The sequence below is a fragment of the Oncorhynchus mykiss genome, chromosome 13 (assembly GCF_057628025.1).
Source record: "Oncorhynchus mykiss isolate SJ-2025 chromosome 13, ASM5762802v1, whole genome shotgun sequence".
NCBI lineage: Eukaryota > Metazoa > Chordata > Actinopteri > Salmoniformes > Salmonidae > Oncorhynchus > Oncorhynchus mykiss.
Genome location: NC_143034.1, coordinates 32,931,602 through 32,955,888, shown reverse-complemented (window position 1 = coordinate 32,955,888; position 24,287 = coordinate 32,931,602). Strand labels below are relative to the sequence as shown.

Below are 24,287 nucleotides of genomic sequence, written 5' to 3'. Positions count from 1 at the left end.
CTTATCATGAGGTACTCTACCTCAGGCAAGCAATACCTTGAGACTTCTTTAATATTAGACATTGCACCCCAGCTGTTATTGACAAAAAGACACACACCCCCAACCCTTGTCTTACCAGACGTAGCGCCTCTGTTCGGCCGGTGCATGGAAAATCCCGCTAGCTTTATGTTGTCCGTATCTTGGTTCAGCCACGTCTTAGTGAAACATAATATGTTACCGTTTTTAATGTCCTGTTGGTAGTAGATAATCTTAAAAGTAGGTCATCAATTTTATTTTCCAATGATTGCACGTTTGCAAGAAGAATGGAAAGATTTGGGAATTTACTCGCTCGCATCGGAATTCTCAGAAGGATCCCGAATCTGCGTCCCCTTTTCCGGCGTATTTTCTTCACGCAAAAGGCGTGGATTTGGGCCTTTTCTAGTGAAAGCAGGATATCCTTCTCGTCGGACTCATTAAAGTAAAACGTTTCTTCCAGTCCGTGGTGAGTAATCACTTTTCTGATATCCAGACGATCTTTTTGAACATAAGAGACGGTTGCAGCAACATTATGTACACAATAAGTTAAAAAATAAGTTACACAAAATGCCCCAAAAAATAACAAAATAGCACAATTGTTTGGGAGAATGTAAAACGTCAGCCATGTTCTTCGGCATCATTTCACATTCAATGCTAGAGTTTTGGGTTCAATTCCCACCGGGGACCAGTAGAAACATTTATGTACTGACTGCTGTAAATTGCTCTGGATAAGAGCATCTACTAAAATATAAAAGGAATGAATAGACCATTTCAATTTACACGTAGAAATAAATTGCATTTGCAAAGTATTTCAATAAACTGGAAAACATATCAAGCAGGTATTTTCATATTCCACAAGTATTATCATATTAACTGTTTTGTACAGATAATTATCAGACTCAAGTTACAAATGCTGTTAAGCACTAACATACGCCTCTCGAGTGGCGCAGAGGACTAAGACTTTGCATCGCAGTGCTAGAGGCATCACTACAGATCCGGGTTCAATCCCAAGCTGTGTCGCAGCTGGCCGTGACCGGGAGACCCATGAGGTGGTGTACACTTGGCCCAGTGTCATCCAGGTTAGGGGATGGTTTGGCCGGCTGGGATGTCCTTGTCCCATCATGCTCTAGCAACTCCTTGTTGTGGCCAGGCGCGTGCACGCTGACTTCGGTCGCCAGCTGTATTATATTTCCCCGACACAGTGGTGCTTCTGGGTTAAGCGAGCAGTGTGTCAAGAAGCAGTGCGGCTTGGCAGGTTGTGTTTCAGGGGACGCATGGCTCTCGACCTTCCCATGTCCGTACGGGAGTTGCAGCGACGGGACAAGATTGTAACTACCAATTCGATATCACGAAAAAGGTGGTAAAAATAATACATTTAGTATACATTTTTTTCACAAAAGTAGTACACGGGGCCTTTACTAGTCCATTTTTTCTGCATTGGAGAGATTTGTGCCACTGACTTAATATAAGGGCACAAGGCAGATGGTTGAGCTCTGATATTTGTTATACCAAAAGGGGTAGGCAAAAGGCAGGTCGGGGACAGGCAAGAGTTCATAAACCAGGTCAGAGTCCAAACAGTACCAGGGGATAGGCAGGCTCGAGGACAGGCAGAGTGGTCAGGCAGGTGGATTCGGCGTCAGGGCAGGCAAGGGTCAAAACCAGGAGGGCTAGGAATAAACAGAGACTGAGAAAAATAGGAGCTAGGAGAAACGCTGGTTGACTTGGCAAAACAATACGAACTGGCACAGAGACAGGAAACACAGGGATAAATACACCAGGGACAATCACAAAGACAGGTGACACTTAGTCTGGCTTTAATTCCAGTTTGACTACAAATTAATTATTGATATGCTGGATTCAAAACTCCATCTCAACCAAGATCTAAGGTAAAGAATAGGATTAAGCCAGTGGCTCAGATGCAAATATCCAAGCACATCTTCTTAGGGTTACAGTATTTATTTAACCTTAAAATTAGTAACACATCCATGGCCACATTTTGAGGTTATCGTTACTAAATGTCTTATGCAATCATAGAAAATGTGCAAGCTCAAGATGGCATTCAAAGGTTGCAGGTCTGTGGAGTTCTTCACAATTGTTATAATAATCTGTTGCGAACAGCACTACTCACTTGCACTATGTACTTTGAATGTTATCTCAACTGCAATCCTGGTCAATTGGTTGTGCAATAACAAATGCTTGCTAACTGTGATAACACGTTAAATTGTTGTATAAATACAAAATATTTGAAATTGTGTTCCCATTTCAACATTGTTGTGCTTTTAAACGGTTGAAAGCACAATAATAACACATTTAGATGAGAACTAAACCAAAAATCAGACATTGTATTTCCATTGGAATGTGATTGTGCTTTTAGATGGTTGAAAGCATAGTGATAACACATTGGGAATTCAACAAACTCCTGTCTATGTTTTTGACTGGGCGAATAAAAGTCGAAATCTCATCGATCAACGTCTCAACCAAATACTACCTACGTTTCCACGTTGAAGTTGTGGGCCCAGTGAGTAGCGCCTGAACAGTGTCGGCAGTCAATCTCTTTTGTGTTGACACAGCAGAGACCTTGAAGTCATCAGCCACTCCAAACCAGAAGGTGGCAGTAGCGTGGTTTGATACTGTCATGTCTGCTCCTCCCCTCCGGAGTACAACTTCGCCAGAGTACTAACCATTATTCTTGTGTCTCGGCGCACTGCCTTACGTTAGTGTTGTGTTCTTGGTTTTGTTGTTTTATTAAAACATTTCACCTGCACCTGCTTCAATTCACTGCCCCATCATTACAATTAGCAAGCTGTTCTAAAAGCATTTGGTGCTACATTGTGCTGCACTGACCACCCCATTTGTTTCATATGAAGTGTGTGTGACTGCCTTGCTCAGTAATCGCTAAGTAACTAATAAGATGGGTTTGATAATGTGCACTAACAAAAAATCCTTCTTCCAGCACAAAACTCCGTAGCTAGATGTAAAGTCTTTCTCTAGAAAAAAAATATGCATTATGCAGCTTTATTGTTTTAGAACAATTAGATTAGGCCGGGAAAAAATGCCCTGGTCTTTCCTTTTCAATTGTCACTTGTCAGCTCCCCCACATAAATGTTCGAGCTCTCTGATTGGCTCAAAGTCAAGTTGTTGGCCACTGCCAATTCTACAAGTAGAAACGGTAGGTTCGTCGGTACCAGGTCAGTACACAGCAAGTAGTCCTTTGTTCTAGCAAGAGAAGGAACAGCTTCTTACTGTAATAAGTACCTATCGGCAGGGCCGGCATTATGGGTGGGCCTTAGGGGCCTGGACAGGCCTCAGTCTTACCTTACCTCATTGCTGTCCTAGTAAAATATTTGACTTTGGATCATTTATTTGACCGAGCCGTGCGCCAACAGAAAGACGCATCCATCTCAGACAAAGTATCCGAGCGAGCAAAACAGCGACCCTTTGTCTCAGTATGTGTATGCCCATGCATCTGATGCTGTCTGGTAAAAAAAATAAAAGTTTTACATGCAAATGTATTTGTTTATTTGGATCCCCATTAGACAAACATTCTATACTCTATTGTCCAGACAGCATCAGATACATGGGCTACACATAGTAAAACAGAGGTTTGCTGTTTCGCTCACTGGGATGCTTTCTCCGGTGAGATTGTTTCGGAAGTCCAGAGAGGATGTGAATAAAACGTTTTAAAAAATTCCTCATTATGTTGAGATCACGACTTATTTATGTAATGATCACCACATAACAAAAGTTGTTTTGTCAAGATCAGGATATCCTCAAAGTACCTCACATCATCCATTGATTTGTTCAGATGCACGATAACCACATCATCGAGGAGCCCTGTGGCTGCTTTGGTTGTAATGACCTCGTGGGGCGGGGCATTTAATGCCTGACAGGCAGCTCTATCTCCCAGGCTGCGTGCCACCCCTAATACCACAGCCATGGCTAGTCTTGTGAACTAGCTAGTTAGCTAGGTAGTCTTGTTAGCAAGCTAGCTTGCTCTCTCTGCTGGTTGTTAGCTTGCATAACTGATATGTGTATAATTCTGAAAGTATTCAGACACCTTGACTTTGTCCACATTTTGTCATGTTACAGCCTTATTCTAAAATGAATTAAATACATTTTTCCCCTCACCAATCTACACAAAATACCCCATAATGACAAAGAAAAAAACATTTTTTTATGAGAAAAAAACGAAACAAATAACCTGAAATATTACATTAACATAATTATTCATAATTATTCAGACCCTCAACGTCAAGGACAAAAATCACAAGAATGGTTTACAAAGAAAATCATCCAAAAGGACTAATTCGAGGTAAAAAGGAGTTGGAACACTCAACAAAAAAGGCAGAGATTGATTTCTTATTGCTCACTTTAATCCATTGTACAGGATGTGGACAGGTGACTGACGTTTCGACATCAGGCTGATGTCTTCCTCAGTGACCTGACTATTGCACTTAAATCTTATTTATAGCCAAGTGGCTCATTGAGACACAACAATATAAAAAAAATCATAACGATAATATATTTCAAGGTAAATGGCAAATTATAGTGCATAATAAAAAGAGAAGAAAATCAATCAATCAAATATATTTATAAAGCCCTTTTTACATCAGCAGATGACACAAAGTGCTTATACAGAAACCCAGCCTAAAACCCCAAACAGCAAACAATGCAGGAAGAACCATAGAGAGAAACCAGGCTCTGAGGGATGGCCAGTTCTCTTCTGGCTGTGCCGGGTGGAGATTATAAGAGTACATGGCCATTAAGGCCAAATCGTTCTTCAAGATGTTCAAATGTTCATAGATGACCAGCAGAGTCAAATAATAATGACACGGGTTGTAGAGGGTGTTTCGGTAATCAAGTGGCCATGTCAAAATATACATAGACACAATCCAGAGACACAGAAAATACTGTAGCATAGTAGGCTTATAATACAGTTGAAGTCTGAAGTTCTTGTTAACAAACTATAGTTTTGGCAAGTGGGTTAGGACATCTACTTTGTGCATGACAAGTAATTTTTCCAACAATTCCAAAAAAAGCCAGACTACGGTTTGCAACTGCACATGTGGACAAAGGTTGTACTTTTTGGAGAAATGTCCTCTGGTCTGACAAAAATAGAACTGTTTGGCCATAATGACCATCGTTATGTTTGGAGGGAAAAATGGGAGGCTTGCAAGCCGAAGAACACCATCCCAACCATGAAACATACAGGGGTGGCAGCATCATGTTGTGGGGGTGCTTTGCTGCAGAAGGGACTGGTGCACTTCACAAAATACATGGCATCATGAGGAGGAAAATTATGTGGATATATTGAAGCAACATCTCAAGACATCAGTCAGGAAGTTGAAGCTTGGTCACAAATGGGTCTTCCAAATGGACAATGACCCCAAGCATACTTCCAAAGTTGTGGCAAAATGGCTTAAGGACAACAAAGTCAAGGTATTGGAGTGGCCATCACAAAGCCCTGGCATCAATCCCCTAGAAAATGTGTGGGAAGAACTGAAAAATCATGTGCAAAGCATGTGCAAGCAAGGAGGCCTACAAACCTGACTCAGTTACAGCAGCTCTGTCAGGAGGAATATAACAAAATTCACCCAACTTATTGTGGGAAGCTGAAATAAAGAAAGAAATAGAAGCTGAAATAAATCATTCTCTCAACTATTACTCTTCATCACATTCTTAAAATGAAGTGGTGGTCCTAACTGTATGTTATAACAAAAGCACATCCTCAGTCATTTCTTATCTGAAGCTGAAAAGTCCAAAAAAGTCCAATGCTCAATAGTGCCACTAGGCAGGATATACACTGAGTGTACAAAATATTGAGTTGCAGCCCATTTTGCCCTCAGAACAGCCTCAATTCGTTGGGGCATGGACTCGACACGGTGTCAAAAACATTCCACAGGGATGCTGGCCCATGTTGACTCCAATGCTTCCTACAATTGTGTCAAGTTTTCTGGATCTCCTTTGGGTGGTGGACAATTCTTGAAAAACACGGCAGCGTTTCAGTTCTTGACACCCTTAAGCGGTGCGCCTGGCACCTACTACCATACCCCATTCAAAGGCACTTAAATATTTTGTCTTGCTCTTTTACCCTCTGAATGGCACACATACAATCCCTGCCTCAAAATGGCGCCGGAAGAAATGGCAGCAGTTTTACGGCCGCCCAACCAATTGTGCTGTTATGTGTTTTTTTCATGTTATTTGTAACTTATTTTGTACATAATGTTTCTGCAACCATATCAGGACAGCGATCACTCACCTCGGATTAGACAAAGATTTTTTCTACAACAAAGACAACGCACAACACATTCTCCAAACACCCCACAGGACCGACATCCCCGCTATTTGCAAGAGGAAGCGATGCAAGTACAGAGGTCAAAGAGCCGGATGGATGCCTGGTCAGGACCCGGAGAAGGCGACTGGGAAAGCTGCCGTTACCGTCAATACTACTCGCCAACGTGCAATCATTGGACAATAAATTAGACGAGGTATGATCACGAATATCCTACCAACGGGACATCAAAAACTGTAATATCCTATGTTTCACGGAATTGTGGCTGAATGACGACATGGATATTCAGCTAGCGGGATATACGCTGCACCGGCAAGATGGAACAGCGCACGGGGGGGGGGGGGATATTTGTAAACAACAGCTGGTGCACGAAATCTCTAGATTTTGCTCGCCTGAAGTAGAGTATATTGTGATAAATTGCAGGCCACACTACTTGCCTAGAGAGTTTTCAGCTATACTTTTCGTGGCTGTTAATTTACCACCACAGACAGATGCTGGCACTAAGACCGCACTCAGTCAGCTGTATAAGGAAATAAGCAAACAGGAAACCACTCACCCAGAGGCGGCGCTCCTAGTGGCCGGAGACTTTAATGCAGGGAAACTTAAATCAGTTCTACCAAATTTCTATCAATATGTTAAATGTGCAACCAGAGGGAAAACAATTATAGATCACCTATACTCCACACACAGAGACACGTACAAAGCTCTCCCTCGCCCTCCATTTGGAAAATCCGACCACAACTCTATCCTCCTGATTCCTGCTTACAAGCTAAAATTAAAGCAGGAAGCACCAGTGACTCGGCCTATAAAAAAGTGGTCAGATAAAGCAGATGCTAAACTACAGGACTGTTTTGCTATCACAGACTGGAACATGTTCCGGGATTCTTCCGGTGGCATTGAGGAGTACACCACATCAGTCACTGGCTTTATCAATAAGTGCATTGAGGACGCCGTCCCCACAGTGACTGTACGTTCATACCCCAACCAGAAGCCATGGATTACAGGCAACATTCGCATTGAACTAAAGGGTAGAGCTGCCACTTTCAAGGCGCGGGACTCTAACCCGGAAGCTTACAAGAAATCCTGCTATGCCCTGCGACGAACCATCAAACAGGAAAAGCGTCAATACAGGGCTAAGATTGAATCACACTACACCGGCTCCGACGCTCGTCTTATGTGGCAGGGCTTGCAAACTATTACAGACTACAACGGGAAGCACAGCTGCGAGCTGCCCAGTGACACGAGCCTACCAGATGAGCTAAATCACTTCTATGCTCGCTTTGAGGCAAGCAACACTGAGGCATGCATGAGAGAATCAGCTGTTCCGGACGACTGTGTGATCACGCTCTCCGTAGGCGACGTGAGTAAGACCTTTAAACAGGTCAACATACACAAGGCTGCGGGGCCAGACGGATTACCAGGACGTGTGCTCCGGGCATGTGCTGAACAAGTGGTGTCTTCACTGACATTTTCAACATGTCCCTGATTGAGTCTGTAATACCAACATGTTTCAAGCAGACCACCATAGTCCCTGTGCCCAAGAACACAAAGGCAACCTGCCTAAATGACTACAGACCCGTAGCACTCACGTCCGTAGCCATGAAGTGCTTTGAAAGGTTTGTAATGGCTCACATCAACACCATTATCGCAGAAACCCAAGACCCACTCCAATTTGCATACCGCCCAAACAGATCCACAGATGATGCAATCTCTATTGCACTCCACACTGCCCTTTCCCACCTGGACAAAAGGAACACTTATGTGAGAATGCTATTCATTGACTATAGCTCAGCGTTCAATACTATAGTACCCTCAAAGCTCATCACTAAGCTAAGGATCCTGGGATTAAACACCTCCCTCTGCAACTGGATCCTGGACTTCCTGACGGGCCGCCCCCGGGTGGTGAGGGTAGGTAGCAACACATCTGCCACGCTGATCCTCAACACTGGAGCGCCACAGGGGTGCATGCTCAGTCCCCTCCTGTACTCCATGTTCACCCACAATTACATGGCCTGGCACAACTCCAACACCATCATTAAGTTTGCAGACGACACAACAGTGGTAGGCCTGATCACAGACAACGACGAGACAGCCTATAGGGAGGAGGTCAGAGACCTGGCCATGGGGTGCCAGAATAACAACCTATCCCTCAACGTAACCAAGACTAAGGAGATTGTGGACTACAGGAAAAGCACGCCCCCACTGAGCACGCCTCCATTCTCATCGACGGGGCTGTAGTGGAGCAGGTTGAGAGCTTCAAGTTCCTCGGTGTCCACATCAACAACAAACTAGAATGGTCCAAACACACCAAGACAGTCGTGAAGAGGGCACGACAATGCCTATTCCCCCTCAGGAAACTAGAAAAATTTGGCATGGGTCCTGAGATCCTCAAAAGGTTCTACAGCTGCAACATCGAGAGCATGGTTGCATGACTGCCTGGTACGGCAATTGCTCGGCCTCTGACCGCAAGGCACTACAGAGTATAGTGCGTATGGCCCAGTACATCACTGGGGCTAAGCTGCCTGCCATCCAGGACCTCTATACCAGGCGGTGTCAGAGGAAGGCCCTAGAAATTGTCAAAGACCTCAGCCATAGACTGTTCTCTCTACTACCGCATGGCAAGCGGTACCAGAGTGCCAAGGACAAAAAGGCTCCTCAACAGTTTTTACCCCCAAGCCATAAGACTCCTGAACAGATAATCAAATGGCTACCCGGACTATTTGAATTTTGTGCCGCCCCCAAACGCTCTTTTTACATTGCTGCTACTCTCTGTTAATCATATATGCATAGTCACTTTAACTATACGTTCATGTACATACTACCTCAATTGGGCCGACCAACCAGTGCTCCCGCACGTTGGCTAACTGGGCTATCTGCATTGTGTCCCGCCACCCGCCAACCCCTCTTTTACGCTACTGCTACTCTCTGTTCATCATACTTGCATAGTCACTTTAACCATATCTACATGTACATACTACCTCAATCAGCCTGACTAGCCTGTGTCTGTATGTAGCCTCGCTACTTTTATAGCCTGGCTACTGTATATAGCCTGTCTTTTTACTGTTGTTTTATTTATTTACTTACCTATTGTTCACATAACACCTTTTTTGCACTATTGTTTAGAGCCTGTAAGTAAGCATGTGTCCGGCGCACGTGACAAATAAACTTTGATTTGATTTGTCTTGAGGCTTAAACATCCTTCTTTAACCAGTCTCCTCCCCTTCATCAATACTGATTGAAGTAGATCTAGCAGGTGATATCAATAAGGGATCATATCATAGCTTTCACCTGGATTCACCTGGTCAGTCTATGTCATGTTTTGTACACTCGGTGTATAATAGAATTGTGGGTATATTTGTGGACAAAATTCTTACACAACCAAGTGGTTAACTGACATATTCTAAAGCACCCACCATCACTGACACATCCATTACACAACCTTCAGTGTGGATGGAGGAAATAAGAAATTAGGAGGGGGAAAATGGGGGAGGGGCGACAGAAAGACAGTTGGCACAGACTGCATGATGATGCTGTCTATGACGAAAGAGGGGGATGGGAGCAGATGACAGGTCCCTCCAGCACGTAGTCTAAGGTACAGTCAGTGCACCTATCCCTCGCTCCCTCCGACCTCTCTCTCGCGCTCTCTTTTTCTCGATCCATCTGTACCCTCCCTCCATCCTCTTCAAATGCATCACAGCCTCCTGCCGAGCCCTCGGCCACTGAAACGCTCCGAGCCACGGTCATGTGACATCAGCCTCCAACCACTCTCCAAGGAGCACCGGCAAAAAGAGGGGAGTGTCTCTTTTCCCCCTCTCCTCCCTCCTTTGTCTCCCTCCCTCTCACTGAGTCAGACAGCAGGGTTGTGTGTCTGAAGCAAAGGCTCCATGGAGGGGAGATATCGTCTCTACCAGCGATACATTGCCTGAGAGAGACAGAAGAAAAAAGGATTCCCTTCTTTCTCTCCCTCGTTGAGGAACAGAGGATGAATGGAGAAGCGATGGACATGTCCCTGGAGTCATCATCCCCGGTGGTGGAGCAAGGCACCGTCGGGGGGGTGTCAGCGGCACCAGAACCGGCATCCACAGCAGCAGCAGCCGGTAACGGCTCCCTGCCTCCTCCGCCCACCATGGCCCCAGCCATCCCGCCCTACGTCAAGCTTGGCCTCACCGTGGCCTACACTGTCTTCTACTCGCTCCTCTTTGCCTTCATCTATGCCCAGCTGTGGCTGGTGCTCCGATACCGCCACAAGCGCTTCAGCTACCAGACGGCATTCCTCTTCCTGTGTCTGCTGTGGGCCGCGCTGCGTGCCCTCCTCTTCTCCTTCTACTTCCGCGACTGCGTCACGGCCAACGCGCTGGGTCCCTTCACCTTCTGGCTGCTCTACTGCTTCCCCGTCTGCCTGCAGTTCTTCACGCTAAGCCTCATGAACCTCTACTGCGCCCAGGTGATGGTGGGCTCCCAGGGGCCACATTGAGGGAATGGGGGGTCTCAGGGGGCCACAAGGCCCAATCTGCCCTTTTTTTCAGTCTCAGTGTCTAGGTAGTAGTTCAGAGTATTAATATGAATATACATTGATGTGTGAGTGTTGTGTATACAGAATAGCTGTGGACTGGTATTTCTTATTTTGCTGAAATGGTGGCATCCCCAATAAGGGGGATGTACAATCCTATGGGGAAAGCTCCCCTAGAAGAGGTAAGTGGTAGGAGGGGTGTGAAGGCAGTGGGGGGGAGGGGGCATCTCAAGAAAAAGACAGGAGGGTAAAGGTATGAAGGCCCGGAAAAGATTAGTAACGTTTTCCTTATTTAATAGCTCAGCACAGCCACCTCATTGTGCAATGTGCACACAGCATTTAGCAATTATATATTCATACAACTAGTTATTTACAATATATCATAGCGACCGTCGTGGTGAGGTGTGGGCAATACGGGTCAGACAAGAAGTCATGCTGCTTTTAGATACACTGAACAAAAATATAAACGCAACATGCAACAATTTGAAAGATTTGACTGAGTTACAGTTCATTAAAGGAAATCAGTCAAATGAAATAAATTCAGTGGACCCTAATCTATGGATTTCACATGACTGGGAGTATATATCTGTTGGTCACAAATTCCTTTGAAAAAAAAGGGACGTGGATGAGAAAACCAGTCTAGTATGACCTCATGCTGTGCGACATCTTCTTCACTTAGAGTTGATCAGGCTGTTGATTGTGGCCTGTGGATATTGCCCCACTCCTCTTCGATGGCTGTGCAAAGTTGCTGGATATTGGCGGGAACTGGAAACGCTGTCGTATACATCAGTCCAGAGCATCCCAAACATGCTCAATGGGTGACATGTCTGGTGAGTATGCAGGCCAAGGAAGAACTGGGGTCCTTTTCAGCTTTCAGGAATTGTGTACAGATCCTTGCGACATGGGGCCTTCCATGCATTATCATGCTGAAACAGGAGGTGATTGTGGTGGATGAATGGCACGACAATGGGCCTCAGGATCTCGTCAGTGGCCTCAGGATCTCGTTTGTGCATTCAAATTGACATTGATAAAATGCAATTGTGTTCGTTGTTCGTAGCTTACGCCTGCCCATACCATAACCCCACCGCCACCATAGGGCACTCTGTTCACAACTTTGACATCAGCAAACCATTCGCCCACAAGACGTCTGCCATCTGCACGGTACAGTTGAAACCGGGATTGATCCACGAAGAGCATGTGGTCTTCATGGACGTTACACGTGGTCTGCGGTTGTGAGGCAGATTGGATGTGCGGCCAAATTCTCTATAACGACATTGGAGGAGGCTTATGGTATTATTACATTTTCTGGCAACAGCACATGTGGACATTCCTACAGTCAGCATGCCAACCGCTCGTTGTGTTGTTTGACAAAACTGCATATTTTAGAGTGCTCTTTTTATTGTCGACAGCACAAGGTGCACAAGTGTAATTATGATGCTGTTTAATCAGCTTCTTGATATGCCACACCTGTCCGGTGGATGGATTATCTTGGCAAAGGAGAAATGCTCACTAACATGGAGTAAGCAAATTTGTCCACAAAATTTGAGAGAAAAATGCTTTTCGTGCTAAAGATTTCTGGTATCTTTTTTTTCAGCTCATGAAACATGGGACCAACACTTTACATGTTGTGTTTATATTTTTGTTCAGTACAGATGATGAATCATTATCAGAGGCACGTAATTAAATGAGATTTTTTTCACATCAGCAGTTGTCACAAAGTGCTTTACAGTTACCCGGCTTAGACCCTAAAGAGCAAGCAAAGCAGAAGTGAAAGCACAGGGCAGGAATAACTCTCTAGGAGGAAGGAAACCTAAAGAGGAACACGGCTCAAAAGGGGTGGCCCACAATAGAGACTTACACAGCCGTTGTCTGCAGACACCAGCAATCGCACACTTGCTTGACATCCTCATGCCCACTGCTCTGTATAGAGAGCAATAAAACATCTATTGGCAGCATTTGTCTCCCTTCACACATTGCTATTAAAAGATAATACAGTAGGGCCTCGCTTGTCTGCTGTTAACATCACGTCATGGTTTTAACTGATGAAAGGTCTGTCTACATGGCGAAAAAGGGGTCCAATTTGTTTGTATTTCTTCGGGGTCCCTTCAAATGTATCTAATCTGGAGACAGAATTCATTCATGAACTGGTTCTTCAGCTGAGCGGCCACGTTGTTGATTGTTTGTTGTTGTTGTTTTCTTGGGGGAAAATGTCCAAAGTGTAACTTGCTTTCTGATGTCACCCAAAACAGGTTTACTTCAAGGCAAAGTCCAAGTATACCCCAGAGCTCCTTAAATACAAGTAAGTAGACTGAGTTTACCCCTCTCTTCCTGTCCACATACAGGACCCTCACATATTTCAAAGGCTGTAACTAGGGCCCAGAGATTTCCAAATCTTTCCTTCCATAGGCTCCCCCTCTATCTGGTCTTCTTGGCGGTCAGTTTTCTCTTCCTGGTGGTCAACCTGGCCTGTGCCCTGCTGGTTAAGATGACCGCCACCGAGGTCAAGACCATTGTCCTGGTCAGAGTCACCATCAACGATACGCTCTTCGTGCTCTGTGCCATCTCGCTGTCCGTCTGCCTTTACAAGGTGGCTAAGATGTCCCTGGCCAGCATATACCTCGAGTCCAAGGTAGGACCTCAGAACTTGTAGATCAGGGGCTGTATGTATCAAGCATCTCAGAGTAGGATTGCTGATCAAGGATCAGGTCTTGCCTGTCCATGCGATCCTAAATCAGCACTCCTTCTCTGAGACAATTGATACATACAGCCCCAAGACTTCCATTAAGATTGAGTAAGTCTGCTTCATGCTTTTCTGAGAGTAGGACACAAAGTTTTCTATTTTATTTAACGTATTTGTATATATTTTGGAGGTGGGAAAATGTGTGAACTCGGTAGCACTAAACGGTGAACCCTCGTAAATACTAATGCTGATTGATATCACGTTTCAGGGAAGACCCAGATGCAGACAGTGTCAAGGGCAGGCAGAGGAAAAACGACAGGTCAAGGGCAGGCAGAGGTCGGTATTCCAGATCAGAGTGCAAACTGTACAGAACGGCAGGCAGAGGTCAATAATCCAGTGAGATGTGACAAGGTACAGAATTGCAGGCAGAATGGTCAAAACCGGGGGAAACTAGAAACAGACAGGAGCGAGGGAAAACGCTGGTAGGCTTGACAAACAAAACGAACTGGCAACAGACAAAGAACATAGATATAAATACACTGGGGATAATGGGGAAGATGGGTGACACCCGGAGGTGGGTGGAGACAAGCACAAAGACAGGTGAAACAGATCAGGGTGTGACCAAGACCTCCCTCACCATTGGTTGCAGGGAACGTCGGTGTGTCAGGTGATATTGATTGGCGTCCTGGTGGTCCTGCTGTACGCATCACGGGCCTGCTACAACCTGGTGGTGCTGGCTCTGACCGACATTGAGACCATCAACTCATTCGACTACGACTGGTACAACGTGTCTGACCAGGTAAGGATGACACGCTATCCCAGACACAGAATTAGGGAGAGAAGAGAGCGACAGAGAGAGAGAGAGAAAAGAGAAAGTGACAGACACAAACACAGTATATGTGGGACAAAAGTCAAATACATTTCGCCAGACAAAACACAGCCTAACACCAACAATCCACAAACGAGGATCCTCTGGAGGGATAAACACACAAATGCACTCTCTCTCTGTGCAGGCTGACTTGAGGTCCACTCTGGGGGACGCTGGTTACATCGTGTTCGGGGTGATCCTCTTTGTCTGGGAACTGCTGCCAACCTCCCTGGTGGTTTTCTTCTTCAGGGTCCGCAGGCTGCCACAGGACAGGGTGAGTGTGTGCTCCGGTGACAAGGAGAAGCTTGGAAATGTTTGAATGATTTGCAAAAACGCTTTCATTTAACCAGCCCGCTGTTTACCAGCTAGTTAGTTGTTTCAACAGTAAATACCTAATAATTGCATTGCACTTAAAAAAAAAAAACTGATACAGGGGGTGACTTCCTGAACTTGTTAGATAAAAAAAACGCTAATTTCCGTTGCGTGCCCTAATGAACACATCCCAGGTATTCGGTTTCATTGAGATTCATTGAAGCTAGCATCACTATTTAAGCTAATACCATTTGACGCCAGTTAGTTACCAATTGTGTTCAATTCTGAGATAAGTACCAGGAAGTGTCCGTTGCTACCACAGTTTCTTCGTGAAAACACCAGCTTAAACTGGGCTCTTAAATAAAGCGTTACCGATTTCTTTATCTTATTCGGTACGCGCTGTCTTTGCAGAGTGGATCAGGGATCCCAAACCACGTGCTCTCTTCCAGAGGTTACTTCTTTGACAACCCCCGTCGGTACGATAGCGACGATGACCTGGCGTGGAGCATCCCTCCTCAGAACAACTCAGCAAGGTACAGTAGTGTCAAGACGGGGATAGGTTACTTTCGAGTATGTTTTAGATTTAAAAGATATACTGAAAGATAACTACACTGAACCAAAATATAAACGCAACATGTAAAGGGTTGGTCTCATGTTTCATGAACTGAAATAAAAAAAGATCCCAGAAATGTTCCATTCGCACCAAAACCTTATTTCTTTCAAATGTTGTGCACAAATTTGTTTACATCCCTGTTAGTGAGCATTTCTCCTTTGCCAAGATAATCCATCCACTTGACAGGTGTGTCATATCAAGAAGCTGACTAAACAGCACCTTTTGCTGGGAGAATTGAATGTTAATTTCTATACCATAAGCCGCCTCTAATGTTGTTTTAGAGAATTTGGCAGTATGTCCAACAGGCCTCATAAATGCAGACCGCGTGTGTGGCGATGGGGTTAGGGTATGGGCAGGCATAAGCTACAGAAAATGAACACAATTGCATTTTATTGATGGCAATTTGAATGCACAAAAATTCTTTGAGATCCTGAGGTCCATTGTTTTTTTTTTTAAAGTTATCAGTGACCAACAGATGCATATCTGTATTCCCAGTCATGTGAAATCCTTAGAGCTTGGGGCTTAAGGAATTTATTTCAATTGACCGATTTCCTCATATGAACTGTAACTCAGTAAAATTTATGAAATTGTTGCATGTTGCGTTTATATTTTTGTTCAGTATAATAATAGTAACTCAAAGATTTGTTTATCTTTTGTGCCATAGCCTAGTTACAGACTGCTACGACTGGGGCAGCCGCAACAGCAGTTTCACTGTACAAACGGGGACGGACGAACAACGGTTGGCACCGGTGACGGGAGAGCTCCATCCATACTGAGACTTAACAAGTCCAGGGTCGGGGTCAATTCCATTTCAATTCAGAATATTCCAAATTGAAAAGCAAAAAAAATGGTATTAACCCTAACTCTGAACCAGTCCACACTGCACTGTACAGCACCGCAATGCACTTTGTAAACTTTGACACTTCTTGACAGCATCTGTATTTTGTCCATCATCAGCCACCATATTGCATTAGTCACTTAGTGATAATGTAGACCAGTGGTTTCAAAACTATTTCACTCGGGCCCCCCTTCCATCATTGGCTAGTTGATCTGGACATTTCTGACAAGTTATAAAATAGCGCTAAGGTATTCAATGACTGACATGACAAGAGGAAAACTGATGATACACTACCCAAAATTGTGCCTTGTGCATTCTACTATAACAACTTTCAAAAGCAAGTTGAAAGCCAGACTGAGTTCCTTAAAAAAAAAAAAAAAAACTCTGCATCCCCCTATCGACCACCCCACAGTTTGGGAACCAGCTAGACATTTTAGAAAGTCATCCAGAAAACCTGTGAAATAAACCCATATTATAAGCTAGCACTAAGTCATGCACAAACATATACATCAAGGTAGTTGACCTTAGACAATATCAATATACTAAAGCCTGTATAGAACAATGACACAAACAAAATCATGTCATATCTATATCCACAGTAAATATGAATATGACTGAACATACATTTATTGGCGATGCGATGGTGAAAAAGATGGATTCTATATTTCTAACAGGAAGTTTTTAATGTAATGGAGAAAGTTTCACTGATCAGATGCTCTATTTATTTGTCTGCTTTTCTGTCTGTGGATGTATCGTGATCGGTATTGACACATAACCAATGAATAAAAGGACATTTGGGGTGTGACACTCAATGTGAGGGCATCCTACTGTTCTTGATTTAGTCACTAGATGAAACGGAATTGTACCCCAACATTGTCTACAATCTACTTTATGATAGGAAAGGTCAGAACAAGTCCCAATAACAGAACCCTTTTCATGGTTTATTGGTAAAAATAAAATATTAAATTAAGGTGTATTCAAATTTTACCTTACGAGGTCCAGAGCCTGCTGGTTTTCTATTCTACCTGAATTAATTGCACCCACTTAGTGTCCCAGGTCTAAATCAGTCCCTGATTAAGGGGGAACAATGAAAAAACCCACAGTGTAACTGGTTTTGAGGTCCCGAGTTGAGTTTGAGGGGTATATAGTATACCTTTCTGTTACGGTGAGGTCAAATAGTATTGTTCTGAAAGTGTTTGTACATAATGGATTATGGTACAAATCTGAAAAAGATGCATAAAAAGTTTTGAATGACAACCAGAAATATTTATTCCTCTGTTCTAATAAATATAATCAAACAAGAATACACATCAATACAGGTGCAACTAATTATATAATCATACAGCTTTGAAAAAAGTTCTGTCATTTTCCTTTTACAAATAGTACAACTTTCTGGGTATTCTGAATATGTTACAAAGGCAGAGATAGGAGAAAGCAGAAGAGCGTGGAGATCATTGGAGACAAAATGGTGAATTTCATCCAAGAAAGCAGGCTCAAGCTTTTTTAATTATTTTTTTCAAAACAATTTTTTGGAACTTTTAAGGCAGACAAGTGGATTGCACAGGACGTTCTGGGTTTTTAGAAAGCATGCGAGTCCCAGACAGACACACACGCTTTTCCTCTAAGATAAAATATTATCTTGTCTATTTCCTTCACTTTAAGCAAAGGAACAGCTTGTTCAATCTCCATAGCATTCACATTCACGGCGACATTAGCGTTGCTCTTTATGTTAGCATAAGCGTCAGCTAGCTAGCACTTGACTCAAATCCTACTTACTGGACCCCATGTCTACCTTTGCTTGATTGGATCGAGATTTTCTTTTACAAAAATGTGATACAAAGTATTACCCAGGTATTGTCTGGCTACCAATAGTTTGATCTTTACACATAAGGCGAACCTCACTTGCAACATTTTCTACCCAATGTTACCGAAGGGGGTGATGATGCACAAATTAAAAACTTATATGGTGGAAAAACTCAAATGTGCTTTGACATGATAGAAAATAAAAAAGGCAACATAAAATCTTTGGTCCACATGGAGAAATACCTACTTCAGACAGAAATCAAACATGTATAGTGTGTGGAACGTTAGGGCTGTTTTCCTAAAGAAGTTAAACACGCTTCATGTTAATGTTTCCTTGCCACGATACTAACGAGTATCGCCATACTGGTATCGTCCCAGTCCTGAAGGGCATGACAGTATAAAAAGGTTGTGTGACGTTAAATGCCATTACGTGTATCCATTTTGAATTGATTTACATGGCAAGCTCACCAAGACACCCCAGTGAACTTGACCATCACGGGGGAACAAACCCCCACTGCTTGTTTCGAGTTGCTTCTTCTCACACCATTGGCTACATTCTCCATTATACTTTAACAGTACTCTTCTCCAACATGGCAGCATCACAGCATGACAGCTTATTTAAGTGAACTATGAAACAAATACTGGTGTGGCTTTTCGTTGCCATGGAAACAACTCTTACACATTTGGGATTGCCATCACCCTGGCTAGTCTCGACTTTCATAAAACCAATAAAATAAGAATAAAAACACCAGGAACCGTTCTGCCACCGAATAGAATAGGTATGACAAAAGTAACGCAAGCGTATCGTGGTCAACAGATACCCAATCTGTAAATTGTTATTTTTTTCCCACATTTAAATGAGGCTTTTATAATATGATGCGCAGAAAGACTGGATTGCCAAATGGAGATGTTAAAACACCCCTTATACAGCACAGTTAAATGCACAGACAAAAGCAAAAGCAGACATAGTCGCTCACATAGACGTTCTTTCAACCGATGCACTAACTCACAGAGAGAAAGGTTACACCTCTAGGATAGGAAAAAGCAGCTGCGCTTATCAAGTTTATGCTCGTAAAAGTACGGAATGAATCCTAGTTCTCGTTATCCCTAGTTCTCGTTATCATTTAGCTGCAACTGGCGATCAACGACAAATAAGTATTCTCACACACACACACACACACCTTCAATAACACACTCGCACAGACACATACACCCACACTCACTCAAGGATGGGTTTAGCTCACAACTAATCTGCCTGACATAGTGAACACTTTCATCCACAAAAGTAGTAACAACGAAAGGAAACAGAGGTACAGATTTCTCAGACTTAGAGTGCCGTTGCTCTCTGGAAAGGAAGAGGAGAGAAGGAGAGTTGTACATAGAGGAAGAAGGAAGGAGGAGGGGATGGGGGTTCAGTGTCGATCCTGAAGTCCCTGAACTTGATCTTATTCTGGGGAGGAATAAGACTATTGCAGTTCCCTCTGGGTTGGCTCCACCTGGTGGCCGGGTGGTGGTAGTGCTGATGGGGGGGTGTTACCTCTTCTCCTTCAGCAAGGCGCGGAAACTATGGAGCTGGTGGATGCTTGTGGAGAGCCTAGGGGGAGAAACAGAGAAGGGGGAGGAGATGGGGAGAGAAAGAGATTGTGAAACTATTTATGACAATGTATGCAATATTTACTAAATGTATATCATGCTAATAGTAATTTGAAATTGCGAGACAGAGAAAGAGTGAGTGAGAACGAGTTAGATGCTAACATTACTTGAATCACCCGTCATGAGGCCAACTGTGTTCATTACGCACCAAAGGGAACAAAACGGACTGAAACGGAAGGACTACCTGGATTTGTCCAGCATGAAATGGTAATTTTCATTTTCCGTTTTAAAACGTTTTCCCATTGTGTGCTCTAATGAACACAACCCAGTTTCCAAGGCAGTAGTACCAGCCATAAAGACACAACGTGTATAAAAGTGGTATCAACCTCCCAAAGCCATTGAGCAAGGCCACTATCTCCTGGCGTGTCAGCTGGAAGCCCTTAGAGGGGCTGTGTTCCGGCAGGTTCTTGATCTCCTTCTCAGAGAAGAGGATCTTCAACGCCGTGCCCAGCCCTTGGGTCTGCAATGGGGGTGTTGGGGGAGCCATGGGTTAATCATGTGAGAAAGCCTGAGATCTCACACACGCCAATCCATGATCCCATGTGGTTTATTGGCAACAAGGTTTCATGCACACTTTTGATTAAACTAATCAACTCATCATCAAGCCTTTGATTAGCAGAATCAGGTGTGTTATTGTTAGGGCAAAAACAAAAATGTTCCCTGAGTCCCCAGGACCAGAAAACACTGACCTAAGGGCTGAAACCGCAGCAGTTTGGTGGCACCTTAATTGGGGAGGACAGTTTTGTGGTAATGACTGGAACGGAATAAGAGAAAAGGCAACAATTACATCAAACACATGGTTTCCAGGTGTTTTATGCCATTCCGTTTGCGCCATTCCGGTCATTATTCTTAGTCGTGGCTTGTGGCTAAAACATTGTCGCCCCATAAACCACATGGGAGCGTGGATTTCAATGTGCGGAGTGGAGTCTCTTTTTACCTTATGAAAATATTTGATATCCAGCAAATGCTCAGAAACATTGGATGTGGATACTGGTATGTAATATTTAAATGCATCATCAGATCGAACACTGTCCCACGATATAGGGTACAATTCCAGATCGTTTCTTCCTCTTGACTGTACTCAAAATCCATTGGTTTTGGTTATTGTCCTAAGGGTATTGTTACTGCTTATAAATGGTGCCCCTGTGTTATGTGCCGGGATCAATTTGAAATCAGAGAAGTATTCTTTTAGTTAAATCTTCATACATCAAGAATTTAAGATATATTTTCTACAGTATGTATTAAACTGAAGGAAGTTGCACTGTAATTTGCAAATTAACTAAATAACACTGATATGCAGAGAAATTAAAAATTGTCTGACCACATCTACAAATAGCACTGCCTGCCCACTTATTGCATAACAGCTAACTACTGCACAGCAAAACGGGTAACTACCGCTAAAAATAGCCACGTGTCCACAGGAGGCAGGACAAGAGTCCCAAAATGGCATACCTGTAGCTTCCCCCAGAGTCGACATTTACTGCAGCCCACACAGTCCATGATCCGGGAAATGTTTTTAAAATGTAGCCGGAATTCCTCCTGGGAAAACAGGGAGAAGGAGAGACGGGAATGTTTCAGGCTTTGCTTCCTGTGGGGGTACGAGCTAGGCTCAATGTGGATAAATAGCCTGCAAACACCTGCATTCATTCAGTATATTTTGAACAGATTTAGTCAATCAGTGCGGCTGAGGAATCAAACACACATACACTCCCACCAAGTCAGTTGTCATTAGCTTTTAGCTTAGCTATTATGACTTCATGGCGCTGGAGGGGATGGCTGCCGTTTTATGGGCTCTTAAACAACATTGCTATTTGTTTGTAACTTATTTTGTACATAATGTTGCTACTACCGTCTCTTATGACCGAAAAGAGCTTCTGGACATCAGAACAGCGATTATTCACCTTGAACTGGACAAATACATTTTCTTGAATGAGTCAGACGAGAGGGATTTACTCCAGACACCTGAACAGGCCCTCATCCCTATCATTCACAGGAGAAAGAGACTAAGGTATCGCGGAAGGAGATCGGGGTGCCTTGTGAGGATCTGGCGACGAGCGGCTAATCTGCCTTTGCCATCGGTACTATTGGCCAACGTACAATCACTAGATAATAAAGTGGACAAACTACAAGCACGTATATCCTACCAACAGGACATTAAAAACGAATATCTTACGTTCCACCGAGCCGTTGTTGAACGACGACATGAATAACATACAGCTGACGGGTTATACACTGTATCGGCAGGATAGAACAGCACCCTCTGGTAAGACAAGGGGTGGCGGTCTAAGTATATTTGTAAACAACAGCTGGTGCACAATATCTAAGGAAGTCTCAAGGTTTTGCTGAGGTAGAGTATCTCATGATAAGCTGTAGACCACATCATCTGCCAAGAGAGTTTATCTATATTCTTTGTAGCCCTCTATTTACTAAGACAGCACTCAATGGGCTGTATACGGCCATAATCAAACAGGAAAACGCTCATCCAGAGGTGGCGCTCCAAGTGGCTGGGGACTTTAATGCAGGGAAACTTAAATCTGTTTTACCTCATTTCTACCAGCATGTCACATGTGCAACCAGAGGAAAAACAACTTGAGGCCACCTTTACTCCACACACAGAGATGCGTATAAAGCTCTCCCTCGTCCCCCATTTGGCAAATCTGACCATAATTCTATCCTGATTCCTGCTTACAAGCAAACATTTATGCAGGAAGCACCAGTGACTTGATCAATAAAAAAGTGGTCAGATGAAGCTGATGAAAAGCTACAGGACTGTTTTGCTACCACAGACTGGAATATGTTCCGGAATTCTTCCAATGGCATTGAGGAGTACACCACATCAGTCACTGGCTTCATCAATAAATGCATCGATGACGTCGTCCCCAGAGTGACTGTACGTACATACCCCAACCAGAAGCCATAGATTACAGGCAATATCAGCACTGAGCTAAAGGGTAGAGCTGCCACTTTCAAGGGGCGGGCCTCTAACCCGAAAGCTTATAAGAAATCCCGCTATGCCCTCCGACGAGCCCTCAAACAGGCAAAGCATCAATACAGGACTAAGATCGAATTGTACAACACTGGCTCCAACACTCGTCGGATGTGGCAGGGCTTGCAAACTATTACAGACTAAAAAGGGAAGCACAGCCTAAAGCTGCCCAGTGACACGAGCCTACCAGATGAGCAAAATTAATTCTATGCTCGCTTCGAGGCAAGTAACACTGAAACATGGATGAGGGCATCAGCTGTTCCGGACAACTGTGTGATTACGCTCTCCGCAGCCGATGTAAGTAAGACCTTTAAACAGATCAACATTCATAAGGTAGCAGGGCCAGACGGATTACCAGGACGTGTACTCCGAGCATGCGCTGAAAAACTGCAAAGTGTCTTCACTGACATTTTCAACCTCTCCCTGTCTAAGTCCGTAATACCAACATGTTTCAAGCAGACCACCATAGTCCCTGTCCCCAAGAACACTAAGGTAACCTGCCTAAATGACTACCGATCCGTAGCACTCACATTTGTAGCTCTGAAGTGCTTTGAAAGGCTGGTCATGGCTCACAAACATTATTATCGCAGAAACCCTAAAACCACTCCAATTTGCATACCGCCCCAACAGATGACACAATCTCTATTGCACTCCACACTGCCCTTTCACACCTGGATAAAAGGAACACCTATGTGAGAATGCTATTCTTCAACTACAGCTCAGCATTCAACACCATAGTGCCCTCAAAGCTCATCACTAAGTTAACGACCCTGGCACTAAACACATCTCTCTGCAACTGGATCCTGAACTTCCTGACGGGCCGCCCCCAGGTGGTAAGGGTACACATCCGCCACGCTGCTCCTCAACACGAGGGCCCCTCAGGGGTGCGTGCTCAGTCCCCTCCTGTACTCCCTGTTCACTCATGACTGCACAGCCAGGCACGACTCAAGCACCATAATTAAGTTTGCCGAAGACACAACAGTGTTAGGCCTGATCAACGACAACGACAAGACAGCCTATAGGGAGGAGGTCAGAGACCTGGCCGTGTGGTGCCAGGACAACAACCTCTCCCTCAACATGATCAAGACAAAGGAGGACCGAGCACGCCCCATTCTCATCGACGGGGCTGTAGAGGAGCAGGTTGAGAGCTTCAAGTTCCTTGGTGTCCACATCACCAACAAACTAACATGGTCCAAGCACTCTAAGACAGTCATGAAGAGGGCATGACAAAACCTATTCCCCCTTAGGAGACTGAAAAGATTTGGCATGGGTTCTCAGATCCTAAAGGCCCTAAAAATGTTCAAAGACTCCAGCCACCCTAGTCATAAACTGTTCTCTCTGCTACCGCACGGCAAATGGTACCAGAGCGCCAAGTCTAGGTCCAAGAGGCTTCTAAACATCTTCTACCACCAAGCCATAAGACTCCTGAACATCTAATCAAATGGCTACCCAGACTATTTGCATTGCCACCCCCACCCCCTCTTTTACACTGCTGCTACTCTCTTATTATCTATGCATAGTCACATTAATAACTCTACCTACATGTACATATTAGACCAATTACCTCTACTAACCGGTTTCCCTGCACTCTTGACTCTGTACCGGTACCTACTGTATATAGCCTCGCTATTGTTATTTTACTGCTGCTCTTGAATTATTTGTTACTTTTATTTAACATTTTTGTAGGTCTTTTTCTTAAAACTGCATTGTTGGTTAA

At 44.0% G+C, this 24,287-nt stretch overlaps 2 protein-coding genes across 4 annotated transcripts in view; one reads left to right on the top strand and one right to left on the bottom strand.

Moving 5' to 3' along the window:
* The first annotated feature begins 4,376 nt into the window (after positions 1-4,376).
* LOC110486031 (G protein-coupled receptor 137Ba) lies at positions 4,377-16,940 on the top strand. 2 transcript variants are annotated; one of them, XM_021557341.3, is made up of 7 exons: positions 4,377-10,751; positions 13,067-13,116; positions 13,224-13,446; positions 14,147-14,296; positions 14,511-14,639; positions 15,089-15,210; positions 15,955-16,940. In XM_021557341.3, exons 1-7 carry the CDS (start codon positions 10,290-10,292, stop codon positions 16,064-16,066), a joined length of 1,248 nt encoding a protein of 415 aa, XP_021413016.2. In that variant the 5' UTR covers positions 4,377-10,289; the 3' UTR covers positions 16,067-16,940. The 2 variants fall into 2 exon arrangements, with proteins under 2 accessions (XP_021413016.2, XP_090052179.1); XM_090196053.1 differs by having other exon boundaries at positions 10,134-10,404.
* Positions 16,941-17,372: 432 nt separating this feature from the next.
* The window catches only part of LOC110486030 (ERO1-like protein beta), a 37,953-nt gene continuing 31,038 nt past the window's right edge, over positions 17,373-24,287 (bottom strand). For both annotated transcript variants that reach the window (XM_021557339.3, XM_021557340.3), the window contains exons 14-16: positions 21,037-21,123; positions 19,911-20,044; positions 17,373-19,525 (exon numbers count right to left, since the gene is read on the bottom strand). In XM_021557339.3, coding sequence (XP_021413014.2) covers positions 19,465-19,525; positions 19,911-20,044; positions 21,037-21,123 — 282 coding nt within the window. In that variant the 3' untranslated portion in view covers positions 17,373-19,464. The remainder of the gene's footprint in view (positions 19,526-19,910; positions 20,045-21,036; positions 21,124-24,287) is intronic.